The sequence below is a fragment of the Vombatus ursinus genome, unplaced genomic scaffold, assembly GCF_900497805.2.
Source record: "Vombatus ursinus unplaced genomic scaffold, bare-nosed wombat genome assembly UNPS02014810.1, whole genome shotgun sequence".
Lineage (NCBI taxonomy): Eukaryota > Metazoa > Chordata > Mammalia > Diprotodontia > Vombatidae > Vombatus > Vombatus ursinus.
Window position 1 is genome coordinate 91,774 of NW_020954588.1, and position 13,468 is coordinate 105,241.

General features: G+C 44.1%; 1 protein-coding gene across 5 annotated transcripts in view; it reads right to left on the reverse strand.

The window, feature by feature from the left end:
* Nucleotides 1–13,420, reverse strand: part of LOC114053188 (mannan-binding lectin serine protease 1-like) — a 97,704-nt gene extending 84,284 nt beyond the window's left edge. For all 5 annotated transcript variants that reach the window (XM_027876078.1, XM_027876077.1, XM_027876079.1 and 2 more), the window contains exons 1-2: nt 13,208–13,420; nt 4,098–4,329 (exon numbers count right to left, since the gene is read on the reverse strand). In XM_027876078.1, coding sequence (XP_027731879.1) covers nt 4,098–4,329; nt 13,208–13,212 — 237 coding nt within the window. In that variant the 5' untranslated portion in view covers nt 13,213–13,420. The remainder of the gene's footprint in view (nt 1–4,097; nt 4,330–13,207) is intronic.
* Nucleotides 13,421–13,468: the final 48 nt, after the last annotated feature.

Below are 13,468 nucleotides of genomic sequence, written 5' to 3' on the forward strand. Positions count from 1 at the left end.
TGTATAGTACCTTCAAATGGCCACCCAGCCTTTGCTTGAAGACCTCTTACTGGGGGAACTCCGTTACATATGAAGGTTTACATATGGTCACAAGCTTGGTAGAGTTAACAAGGAAGAAACTGTCAACCACGAGAGAGTAATTGACAATCCTCTGGACTTCAGGCTCACTCATCATGTTGGAGTTATACAACATGATGATGAGAAGGCATCCTTTTAAGAAAGCTTTAGAAACAGACTAAATATCTCTTCTCTTAAATGAGGTCCTTTTCACATAGTGTTTACTGAATTCGATGGGATGGGGATGAGACAAGGGATTTAATCGTCCAGTTCAAAGCCCATCAGAATAAGCATAGCCCAAATCCCAGAAATTTGTCTTAAAACTTGGTGATAAACCTCAGGTCTCGTGCTAAGGCTAGGAACACAAAATCAAAAGGTAAACATTCCCTGCCTCTAATTCCACTGGGGAGATTCAATGTATAAAACAGGCTAAATACACGATAACATCAGGAGGAGGAAGGAAGTAGTACATCAATCCCAAAGGCTATTGGATGGGGGTTGGGAGGGGGGAACAAATCACAGTGATGCATAATTCTCTAGCATTAAAGACTTGTCAAGTGGTCACCAATCTCTGCCTGTCCTCCTGAGGTGGCCCACTCACTTTTGGATTGGTCTAATTGTTAGGAAGGTGTTCCTGACCTTAAGTTTAAATTTACCTCTTTGATCTAGTAAGTTCAATCTAATAAGATGCAATTTCATAGGAATAAAAGTAAAGGCTTATACTTGGGTGCTTCTGTTTGTATTTCCAGGATTTAGCACAGTGCCAGAAGCAGAGTAAATGCTTAATAAATTCTCTCTCTCTCTCTCTCTCTCTCTCTCTCTCTCTCTCTCTCTCTCTCCCTCTCCCATTCCTCTTTTCCTTTGTCTCTTGATGCCTTCCTTCATGATGTTGGGGAGCCTAAAAGCAGATGATACCAAATCAAAACAAGGTTTCCTTTGAAGAAAACTTAAATAATACAATAGGGATGGATCTGTGTGGTTGAGGTTTTTGCAACCTAATTGTGTCTGAATTCAAAGGAATGAAATTCATCATGTTTGTAGTTTTCCCCTCAGCTTGGGATTCAATAATCTGGTTCAAAGTCCATTGGAGTGAGCACAACTTGCTTCCCAGAATTTTGTTTGCCTGGCCCTCACTGGAAAACTCACTGGTTAATCATCAGTATTTTCCTACAAGCCCTCATGGTTGGGTTGGTCTTCATTCTCACCCAGAAATAGGAGCTGGGAAATACACTGGCACCTTTCTGCCAACAAAGTGCTGGGATTCCATCATAAGCTCACTGAAAGTAGGTTTGTGTTTTAGTCAGGTGGTCCAGAACCTAGAAAGATCCACACACCCTGTAGGACCTCTGGCTCTATCTTTTGCCATTGGTTGAATGAAATAGAGTTGGGAGAGATCCTCTAGTCAGCCCCTCATCCTTAAAAAGTCCAAAGATTCAGACAGAAAGAGACTAAAAAAGTCAAAACAACCTAGAATGTCTTGGGAGTGGGTTTGAGGGTTGACTCTGTGGCAGGAAGGTAGTGGATTTTCTACCTAAAAAATTCAAATTCTTTCTCTCTGTCTCTGTCTCTAGCTCTGTCTCTCTCTGTCTCTCTCTCTCTTTTTCTCTCTCTCCTCCAATTCATTTGGTTTAAGCAATATTATCTTTCAAAAAGGCAAATACCCCTGGTACCCCTGGGAGGGTAAATACACAGTTAGTTATCCATTTATTGTGTAAATATTTTGGTCTGTTTGCTTTCCCTCTGATTCTTGATGAGAGACCCACCAACTGAGCAAATGGGAGTTTTGCAAGGGAGGTTTGAAGGGAGCATGGATTACATTGCTGAGCAGGGTAGGTGGGAGAGGGGGACAGAAGAGGAGATGGATGGGTGCCAAGACACTTCAGTTGCCCTGTCCTTAGGCAACAGAAACCTTTGGGCCGTCCTTTTAAGTCTTTTTAGCTGGGCATTTAGGTGGTTCAGTAGATAGAGCACTGGGCCTGGAGTTTAGAAGAGGTGAGTTCAAATCCAGCCTCAGACACATTCTGGCTGTGTGACTTGACAAGTCATTTAATGTCTGTTTGCACCAGTTTCGTAGTCTGTAAAATGAGGTTCATACCAGTGCTTTCCTCACAGGGTTGTTATGAGGATCTGAGATAATATTTGTGAAGCACTTAGAACAGTGCCTGGCACATAGTAGGTGCTTAATAAATGCTTATTTCCTTTCCCCTTTACACCTTGATAGGACCTGCCAGACCTTGGTCTCAATGGGTATGGTCTTTATCTATTCCCATTTCCGTACTACCACAATCAAAAAAGGACATTAGTGAAAAGTCCAGCTATACATTATGGCCTTAAATGCTTTTGTGAGCTAAACTGGCAGGGTAACTGCCATTGTTTATATGGGAAAATATTGCCCAAGTTCCAAACACAGTATTTATGACTAAATAATTTATTGGGTTCCAACCAAGGTGAAGGCTGCCTTGCTATTCAATGTGCCACAACACCTAGCAACTGACTGGCATCTTTCCCCTGGTATTTGAGGTCCAGATTGAATGCCACCTCCTTCATAAAGCCTCCCCTGATTTGTCCCTTTTCAAAACCCCCACTAGACTCAGTATTCATCTGCCAGACATTACAGGTAGTGTTTTGTTTGCTTTATTGTATTCCTTGAGTCCTTGAAGGCTCCACTCACATCTTATCTACTTCTGTGTCCTAGCACAGTACTTTGGTCATAAGAGGGGCTCAATACATGAAGAAATGAATGATTGAATATTGGGAATCTTGAAGAACATGAAATGTGTAGAGGGCTTTATATGGATAGAGGGACTCTCTCCTCTCTTTCCTTTTTCTTTCCTTTGTCTCTCTCTCTCTTGCTCTCTCTCTCTCTCTTTCTGAATGTCTATCTCTCTCTAGCTCAGTTGCTTTCTGTTTCTCTCTCTTCTCTTCTCTTCTCTGTCTCTCACATTTTGTCTCTCTCTCTCTCTTTCTGAATGTCTGTCTCTATCTCTGTTGCTTTCTGTTTCTCTCTCTTGTCTCTCTGTCTCTCACACTCTGTCTCTCTCTCTGTCTCTTTCTCTCTCTCTCTTGCTCTCTCTCTCTCTTTCTGAATGTCTATCTCTCTCTAGCTCAGTTGCTTTCTGTTTCTCTCTCTTCTCTTCTCTCTCTGTCTCTCACATTTTGTCTCTCTCTCTCTCTCTTTCTGAATGTCTGTCTCTATCTCTGTTGCTTTCTGTTTCTCTCTCTTCTCTCTCTCACACTCTGTCTCTCTCTCCCCTGTCTTTCTGAATGTGTATCTCTATCTCAGTTGCTTTCTGTTTCTCTCTCTTCTCTTCTCTCTCTGTCTCTCACATTTTGTCTCTCTCTCTCTTTCTGAATGTCTGTCTCTATCTCTGTTGCTTTGTTTCTCTCTCTTCTCTCTCTCACACTCTGTCTCTCTCTCCCCTGTCTTTCTGAATGTGTATCTCTATCTCAGTTGCTTTCTGTTTCTCTCTCTTCTCTTCTCTCTCTGTCTCTCTCTCTCTCTGTTTATAATGATCAAATGATCAACACTTGTTGGTCCAGGTAATAACAACCTGACTAAACTTAAGTTTTAGGCCGTGGAACTCCCTTCTCTGTAGTAATTTTCTGTCACACATCCAGAGGTGGCCTGCATAAAAAGACTACCCTTGTTAAGGTAATAGAAGGCAGTAGGTGTTGCTGGGAAGTTTCTCCCCAGGGTGCCAAATACTCTAAATCTGTGACTTGACTTTATGATGAAGGTCATATTGGTCATTAGCATGGGAATATGAATAAATGTATCACCTGCTCATGACTAACAGGATATTCTAGAGGACGAGGGAAAAGATGCCTAGTTCAGTCACTGCTTATGGGCAGCAGACCTAGGTAAGGGGTCCTTAGAAAAACGGGAGTAAAATGAAGGCCTTGAGAGGAGGGGGATGGAGGTGGATGGGGAAACTGAAATGCCAGAGGAGGTCACAGAAGAAAGAAGGCTTCTTCACCCCACCCCCAACTTTGGTTAAGTCTTGGTCTGTGATAGGCAGGCAGGCAGGGTGGCATCTCACCTTCACGTAGTCATATTCACAGAGGTAGGAGGATTCCAGGTCAAAGTGCATGAAGTACAGCTTGATCCTAAATCCCTCTGGCACTGTGATGTTCCAGGTTACTCCAGAGTCACTGGGATAGGAATCAGGGAAATTGGGGGACTGGATCTCCCCGAACATGTCGTTCAGTTCCACGATGTTGGCAGATGCTCTCAACAGGCACACGTAGAAGGAGCAGGAGAGCAGGAAGGCCCTGAAAGACAGGGAGGGGACAGCAGAGGGTCAGGCAGCTTTCCAAGGACACCTGTGCCTGGAAGAACTGATAAAAACAGACGGAACTTTCGGCTTGACGTTCAGGGGGTGGCTAGAGGGAGGTTTTGTTTTTGGTGTCATTATTGATCTCACTCCAGAAAATAATAGTAAAAACTCATATCAGTGATTTGTGATACGCTTTTATCTAAACCCTATGAAGCCAAGAGGCAACATGGTGTGGCCAGCCTTAGAATCAGGAAGACTTGAGTTCAAATACTGGGATAGGGTGGCTGCTTACTCTTTCAGTGCTCTCGGCGATTTTCTAAAGCTACAGGCTGTAGAGCCGGGGCTGACCTGCATCGAGAGGAGATTCCTCACTGGGACTACCTTCTATGAAGAAGTCACAGGTACAAAAAACCAAAGTTAAAAATAAAACAGCCAATGATGTTGGAAGAATCAGTATTATAGTCCCCAGTTGAGCGTGATGAGGCTGTGAGATGTCGGGTGACTTGGGCAGTGGTGGGCTTGGACTTAAGCCCAAGGCTCTGACACTCAGTTCTGCTCTCCTCTCATGGTCCTATCCTGCCATGCTGGTTTTCTCTACCCATCCTAGAGATGTTTCTATTGGTCTTGTCTGGGTTTGGGGCCTGATTAGTTTCGTGGTACTTTGAAAATAGGATGACTCAAAGGAACTCAAGACTTTTTTGAGTTGTGATACTTCCCGGAGTCTGCATATGTGAGTGTGTAAGGGCGTGGTAGGCGCAACATCCACTCCACAAGAACTAGGCTAGTTTTTCCTTAAAGTGCTTTCTTAATTTGTCCGGGGAATTAAGACTTGAGTCACTGATGAAGTTTCCTGGTGACTCAGAATAAAATATGTTGGTGACCCAGCATAGGAAGACTTGGCACATCTTTCTGACCAGGAGAGCCACCATGGAAAAATCAGAGATGTGGAGAGCCACTTCTGCCTGAAGCAAGGCAGGATCCTTGCTGAAGTACATTTCCATGATGTTGTGAAACAAGCCTCATTTTGCTAAATGTTGGCTGATCATGAGCCCGAACCATTGGATTGTGCTGAGTAAATCCTGGCCCGGGGGAAGGGTATGTGTGTGTGTGTGTGTGGGGGGGGGGGTAGCAGGTTGCTTCTTAGAAGGGATGTGCCAATATCTTCAAGTATTTGAAAGGCTATCATAAGGAAGAGGTATCAGCTAAGTCCTAAGGCCCAGAAGGGAGCTCTAGGAGCACTGAGGAGAAGCTGCAAAAAGCCAGATTTCAGTTGGATATCAGGGAAAAACTTGTTCCTAACTAGGACATCCCACAAGTGGGATGGGCTGAGTTGGGTGGGTCCTGGCTGATAACAAGACCTGAAGGTTTTCCCACAAAGGCTGGATGACCCACTGCAGGGGGCACTCTAGAAGGGATTGTTTGAGTTTGGTTTGGCCCACCCAGTTCTGAAGGTGTGACTTTGTGAGATCCCCACAAGAAAGGCTCGTCAGCCTGCAGGATATCGATTTAAGAGCTGTGCTCTGGCATGCCCACCAGTCCAAGGGCTGAGGGAAAGGGGCCCCGGTTTCCATTTCTAGCTCAGCTCTTGACTGAAAATGTGAATACAGGGTACACACTTCTGAGTGTCCATCAAATGGCCACCATTTTGACCTTTCCTCTTCTGTGCCTCTGAAAAGACTGTTGTACATGTCTGGAGGGCAATTCTTCCTCCTTTCTTTCCTCAGAGTCTCTGGCTTTCATCAAAACACGATTCAGATGCTATTTCTTCTATTAGACCTTTCTTGATGTTTCCTTCCCTCCAACAGCTTTATCCATCTTAAATTGTTTTTTTTTCCCCAATGGCATTGAGGTTGCATAGTGGATAGAATATTGGGCTTGGAGTCAGAAGGACTCCTCTTCCTAAGCTCAAATGAGGCCTCAGACACTTACTAGCTGTGTGACCCTGGGCAAGTCACTTAACTCTGTTTGCCTTAGTTTCCTCATCTGTAAAATGAGCTGGAGAAGGAAATGGCAAACCACTCCAGTATCTTTGCCAAGAAAACCCCAAATGGGGGTTTTGACATGACTGAAAAATGACTGGACAACGACGATTGATAAATGGCCAAAGGATTTGTACAGGCAGTTCTCAGAAGAAATCAAAGCTATCTATAGTCATATGAAAAAATGCTCTAGATCACTATTAATTAGAGAAATTCAGATGAAAACAACCCTGAAGTACCACCTCACACCTATCATATTGGCTAACATGAAAGAAAAGGAAAATGACAAATGCTGGAGGGGTTGTGGAAAAAACAGGTACACTAATGCAGTCTTGGTGGAGTTGTGAACTAGTCCTACCATTCTGGAGAATATTGTGGAACTAGACCTGAAGGGTGATAAAACTGTGCGTACCCTTTGACCCAACATTGCTACTACTAGGTCTGTATTCCAAAGAGATCAAAGAAAAGGGAAAAGGAACCATATCTACAAAGATATTTATAGTAGCTCTTTTTTGTGATAGCAAAGAATTAGAAATTGAGGGGATGCCCATCCATTGGGGAATGGCTGAACAAGTTGTGGTATATGATTGTGATGGAATTCTGTTGTTCTATAAGAAATGATGAGCAGGATGCTTTTAGAAGAACCAGGGCAGATTTGTGGGAGCTGTTGCAAAGTAAAGTGAGCAGAACTAGGAAAGCACCATACACAGTAACAGCAACATTGTAATCACGATTAACCGTGAAAGCCCGGGCTACTCTGATCACTGCGAAGGACTCATGAGGAAAAATGCTACCCACCTCCAGTGGGAGAGAGCTGATGAACTCTGAGTGCAGCTTGAAGCATATTTTTTAACTTTCTTTTTTTTCTTGCAACATGGTTAATATGGAAATATGTTTTGCGTGACTTAACATGTATAATGGATATCATATTGCTTGCCTTCTCCATGTGTGGAGGAGGAGTGGGAGGAAGAGAAAGAATTTGGAACTCAAAATTTAAAAAATAAATGTTAAAAAAAGAAAGACTATAGTTGAATTGCCTTAATCAGTGTCTGTTTTTGGCCAAAAAATGAAAAGTTCTAAAGATTTAAAAATTTTAAAAATTAAATTGCTTTTTATTACTTTGCATTATATTTATCTGCATTCATATTGTATCTCTCAGGAGAATGGAAGCTCCTTGAAGATGGGGAATTATGCTTTTTGCATTTGTATCCCCAGTGCTAGCATGGTGCATTGCATTTAGTAAGTTCTTAACAAATATTTTTGGAATTGAGTTTTTGGGGAGAAGATGAAAAAGGAGGCATTTAACCAACAAATCAGTCTCCAAGAGAGGTAACATGATACGTTAGAAAGGGCAATGGCTTTGATCCAAATCTTTCCTGTTCTTACTTACCTGTGTGACCCTGCTCTGTAAAATGAGGGGGCTAGATTAGTTGGACTCGAGGTGCCTTCCAGCTCTAGAACCACAGTCTCTAATAGGATCATAGAATATCAACAATCTAGAGCACATCTTTGAGAGAGGATCCTGGAGGAACAGAGGAAGAAAGTTACATGTCCAAGCACATCTGGCTGTGTCCAGAATCTTTAAGGACAGTGCTCCAGCCTCTTGCTCATATCATAAGCAACATTCTGGTGCTGCTCCTTCATCCCCTACAACACCTAGAAAAACTCAGTGTTTGGACCCTCTGATGACAATATATAGCCTTTTCAAGTTTGTAAAGTACTTTGTGTACAGTATCTCATTTGAGACTCCCAACAACCTGAGGTACTACATTTTACAAATAATGAGACAGAGATTTTAAGTGACTTGCCCAGGATCACACAATCAGTAAGTGTCAGAGGTGGAATTTGAACCCAGGTCTTCATGACTTTAAGGCCAGAGTACTACCCATTGTACCACATTGCCTCTGATGACTCATAATGGGGAACACCTTTATGGATGAGTCTTCAACATCATCTTCTTCCTCATTATCTGTCCTACATTCTTGTTTGGCTCAAGGACCAATATTGCCTTCAGTAGTATGCCCCAGATTGCACAAGGGTGAAAGGTCCACTTTCTCCATTGCTCTTTTTCCAAGCCATGTCACAGGACTTTGATTTCCCCAGCCCATTTGGTGGAGTGATTGGGAAGATACTGATTTACATGACACTCTGTGTCTGCCCCTCCCACCCCCTCAGCTCTACATCCTCGTAATGATTTTAAAGGTTCTAAGTCAATGTCCCCTCATACATAGGACAAGCCATGGTGCACACTTTGAAAATTGCTTTAAGTTACAGACTGAGGATTGTAAATAATTCACCACCAGCCTTCTCCCTGTCCTCAAATATCTTAGCTCATTGGTCAAGACATTGTCTCTCCAGTCTCTAGCAGTTGTTCTCTATTAGCAAAAGAGAAAACCCGCCCAGAGTCTTTGGAGAGGAATATAAGGGTCATGGTCCAGACACCCAGGAAATGATCTCCTTCCATCAGAAGAGAAGGTGAGGCTCTGTGGTAGTGAGAAATTGGGGAGGTGAGGTTAGGTTGAAAATCCCTCTTCCCCTTATTCCCAAGGAAGGGAAGATCAGCCATTAGCAAAAGAAAGGGGGGGGGGACTAGAAAACTCTGGGCTTCATTCTTATACTCACTATTTTAAAATTTATATCACTTTCACTCAGTCATTTAATCTCAATTTCCTTACTTACAAAATGCAGCTAATAACAGCCCTTTGATTTTTTTTATATGATAATATTGTGAGTAATCTATTAGTCAACATTTATTAAATGCCTACTGTGTGCCAGTAAGTGTCCTGGGTGGTGGGGTTACAAAGACAACAATGAAACAGTACCTGCCCTCAAGGAGCTTCCATTCTAACAGGGGGAGATAATATGTGCTTCTCCATAGACATAGACACTACCCATACAAAGTAGATACAAGATAACCTTGGAGGAGAAGGGACAGCAATGGCAGAGACCTGGCAAAGCCTCAGGTAGAAGCTAGTGCTTCTATAATTCCCATTTAAAAAAGAAAAACTGTCCAGACCAGTGAGTTCCTCTGGATGGGAAACTCCTGGTGTGGAAAGGTCCTCTACCACTGCAGCTCTCCAACTTACAGTCTCAGAGGTCGACCCACAGCCCAGAGAGAATGTGACTTGCCTAAGGTCACCTAGCCAGTGAGTGTCAGAGATGGGGCTCAAACCCAGGTCTTAATGACTCCAAGGTCAGCCTTTGATTCCCTAGGTCATGCTTAACCCTAGACCTGTTTTGCTGATGAGGAATGAGGCTCAGAACACTTAAGTGACTTGCCCAATACAATTGATAATAATAACTAGCATTTTTGTAGCACTTGAAGGTTTGCAAGGCACTTTACACATATTATCTCATTTTTTTTCCATACAACAACTCTTCAGGGTATGTATTATTATTACTCCTATTTTACAGATAGGGAAACTGAGGCAAGCCATGGTTGAGTTTTCCCAGGGTCACACAGTTAGCAAATATCTGAGACAGGATTTGAACTCACACTTCCTGAGCCTCAGGTCAGTACTCTATTCACTGTGCCACCGAGCTGCTGCATTACCATGCAGGTAACCTGCTCTGTGTAGAAACCAGTAAGCCAGAGCTGCCATACCCTTTCTGTGGGCTTCGCAGGGCTGTTTGGAGGATTCAGATGGGATGACATGTGATTACAGAAGCGCCATATAAATGAAAGTAACCAGGGTCATTCTTGTCTCCCCATGGGCAGGATCAGGTATGTGACTTTGCAAAAAAGGAAGATGGACAAAATAGGAGTGCCAGTGCTCTGCCATCTAATCCATTGGCTTGTGGATAGACCTTTGGCTAGGAGCATTTCACTTTTCATTTGATTTTGTTTTGACTTTGAATAGACCAGAATTCATTACAATCCAGTCAAGATCAATTCAACAAGCACTTATTAAGCACCCACTATATACAAGGCGCATTGCTAGTCTTCCGGGATACAAAGACAAAAAACAAAACCAAAAACAGTTCCTGTCTTTGAGGTTCTTAGATTTTGTTTACTTTTACATACAAAAAACAGATTCATCCTGTAGAAAAGGCCAGAGGGACAGATTTATGGCTCCCTTTTGTGATTCCAATGGCATCAAACCTAGAAAGCTAATTAACCTAAGGGACATTATTCTCTTCTATCCTTAGTATCCTGAGCTGAAAGGTTGCTGCTTCCCAGTGAGGCATTCTGGAGCTTGGAGAAGGACTTCCGGACCTAGAGTCAGGAGAGATTTGGGTTCAGATCCTGCCTCTGTCACAGCTGCTTGCCCAACCAGGGTAACTCAGAGGAAACCAACCAATCAATAAACATTTATCAAGCACCTACTATGAGCCAGTCATTGTGCTAAGCAAAAGATACAAAAAGAAGCAAAAGCCAGTCCCTATACTCAAGGAGCTTACAATCTAATTGGGGGAGACCACATGCAAATAAATATACAAAAGACAAGCTATAGACAAGATGAATAGGAAAAAATTAACAGAAGGAAGCACTGGAATTAATAGCATTAGGGAAGATTTCCTGTAGAAGGTGGAGTTTTACTTGGGACCTAGCAGAAACCAGGAAAGTCAATAGTCAGAGCTGAGGAGATAGAGCATCCATGCCTAGGGGACTGTGAGAGAGAATGCCCAGCAGCATCAAAAAGTGAAAAGTGAGAGGATAGGGGGAACCTGGCTTCACCTCTGAGCTTACTCTCTGGGCTTCAGTTTCCTCAACTATGAACTGGAGGGGCTGGACCCAGCGGACCCTGAGCCTCCTTCTAGCTTGAGCTCTTGGGTCTGAGGCTTTGAGCCTTGGTTTCCCCATCTGTAAACTGTGGTGAGGAAAGCATGTTGTAAACCTAAAAGGGCTTCAACTGAACCGACCTCCGTGACTTTAAGCTGAAAACAAGTGCTGACCTGCATTGGTAGAGGGAGTTGTCACTGGGAAGTTCAAATGCCAAAAAGTACTCTAGAAATGTGAAATGCTGATGAATCTCTGTCTAACCCTAACCCTAATTGCGCTCTGTGCCTAACTTCTCCACAGTGAATGAGGAGCCGATTGACCCAAGCACAGTAGAAATTAATAATATTATATACCACGTATTTGAAACAGACTTGTCAATTCATCGGGATGGGGAACTTTTGGTGAAGAAATTCTTCCTACCACTGCAGGTTGGTGACTTCTCTACAATTTACAGTATTAAGAGAGACGTCTAGGTGAGCATTGAGAAGTTACATACAGAAGCTACCCAGGGACACCTAGCCTGCATGTGTCCAAGGTGGGATTTGAACCTTGGTCTTCCTGGCTTTGAGCTTGGCTCTCTGTCCCCATAGACTCACTTCGTGAGTAATAGGTCCCACTGATTTAAGATTGTAAAGTCCTCTGCACAGATTATATCACTGGAACCCCCATAACCCTGTGAGAGAGTTGCCACAGCCATTATCAGGGAAGTAGGAGGTCTGCAAAGAACATTTAACTAGAACCAGAGTTCAAATCCAGACTTTGTCATTGTGACTTTGGGTCAGTCATTTCTGCTCTCTGTGCCTCAGTTTCCTTCTCTGTAATGTGGAGTTGTGCCAGGTCCCTTCCAGATATAAATCTGTGGTCCTAACTGTGTCATTGAACAAGTTGCTTTGCTGGGTCTCAGTTCCTTCATCTATAAAATGATAGGAATGAACTAGGCAACCACTGAGGTTCCTTTTGGCTCTGAACCTTTGATCATCATTTTATAATAAGGACCTGAAGCAGAGAGCAGTGATTTGCCCGGAAACCCACAGTTAGTGCCCAGGATGGGACTGGAACCAAGCAAGTCCAAGGTCATTCTATCTCCAAGTCCACTGTCCTCTAAAGCCTCTCTGAAATGAAAGGAAAATCAGTTGGGGAAGGAGGAGGGGACGAGAATGTTCGGGGATTTGCTGCATTTCTGTGGAATTTTTTTAGGGGTGGTTGTTAAAACAGCATCCAAAACTGTTAGAAAAATACTGAGGGTGCTTGAGTTATGAGACGTGTGACTTATTAGGAGCGCCCCTAAGTGGGAGTGCTCTGGTCTACCTTGGGGGAGAGCGCTCCAGAGCCGTTAGGTTTAGTCCAAGGTCAGGGAACCAGCCTGGAGATTTCTGCTCTTTCTTGTGGGTCCCAGGACTCTCTCCCTGCTCTGGGCATCCTCCATTTAAAAGGTGCTTGCTGCATTTGGCTGATTCCAGTTGCCCAGGCAGTGACTTATAGGGCACTGTATGTACCATGGTGACAGGTTTTATTTTTCCAAATTGAGGTTTAACTGGCAAACTTCTGAAGACTTGGGAAACCACAAGAACCTGGCAGTGGGAAAATGGTCTTCTTTTCTGTTCCAAACAAATAAACACCCAACACACACACACACACACATGCACACACAGAGCAACAAGCAGCCCCCTCCACTTGCTCCCCCCCACCCCCAACCGTATCAAGAGAGCCAAATGCCTGCTTACTTCAGAGGAGGAAGCGCAGCAAAGATCCCAACTGATAAAAAAGAAGGCACCTTCTCCTCAAGATAGTACCCAGGGTTAGCTGGAGGGGGTGTATGTGGTTTTGGGTGTGTGTGTGTGGGAGGGGTGTTATAAGAGTTTGGGGCTTCCAGGTGGGAGCCCAGAAAAAGTGTCCAGTGGAAAGCTGCATCTTTCCAAGTAGCAGGGCGAGCTCCAGACACACTGGCCATTCCAGCAAGAACCAGAAGGACAGACCAGACAGCCCAATGCATGGGGAGAGACCAGCCAGCCTGCTGAGCACGGTGAGAGAAAGACTTGCTGCAGATCCGGAACGGGACTGGTCGGAGGGGCCCCTCCAGGCAGCCCTGGCCACTCCGAGATCTTGTCCCTGAGAGGAGAGGGGACTGCCATCCCCCTCGCCTAGTAGTTCTGGGGACCCCTGGTACTCACCTCATGTTTCTGCCTTGGCTGCTCTTTGAATTCCACCCCACACCTTATTTTGGCAGGATCTCTTTCCTAGTGTCAGTTCTGGGGCTGGCTCTCCTGGGCTCCACTCTCTGTCTTATCTTTGTTCTGAGAGCCCTGTGTGTGTCTGGGGAGTTGGCTGGCATTCTCCATTCAGGTCACGCCTTCTCCTGCCTGCAACAGACCTCTCTCTCTCTCTCTCCCTCTCTCCTTCTCTCTCTCTCTCTCTCTCTCTCTCTCTCTCTC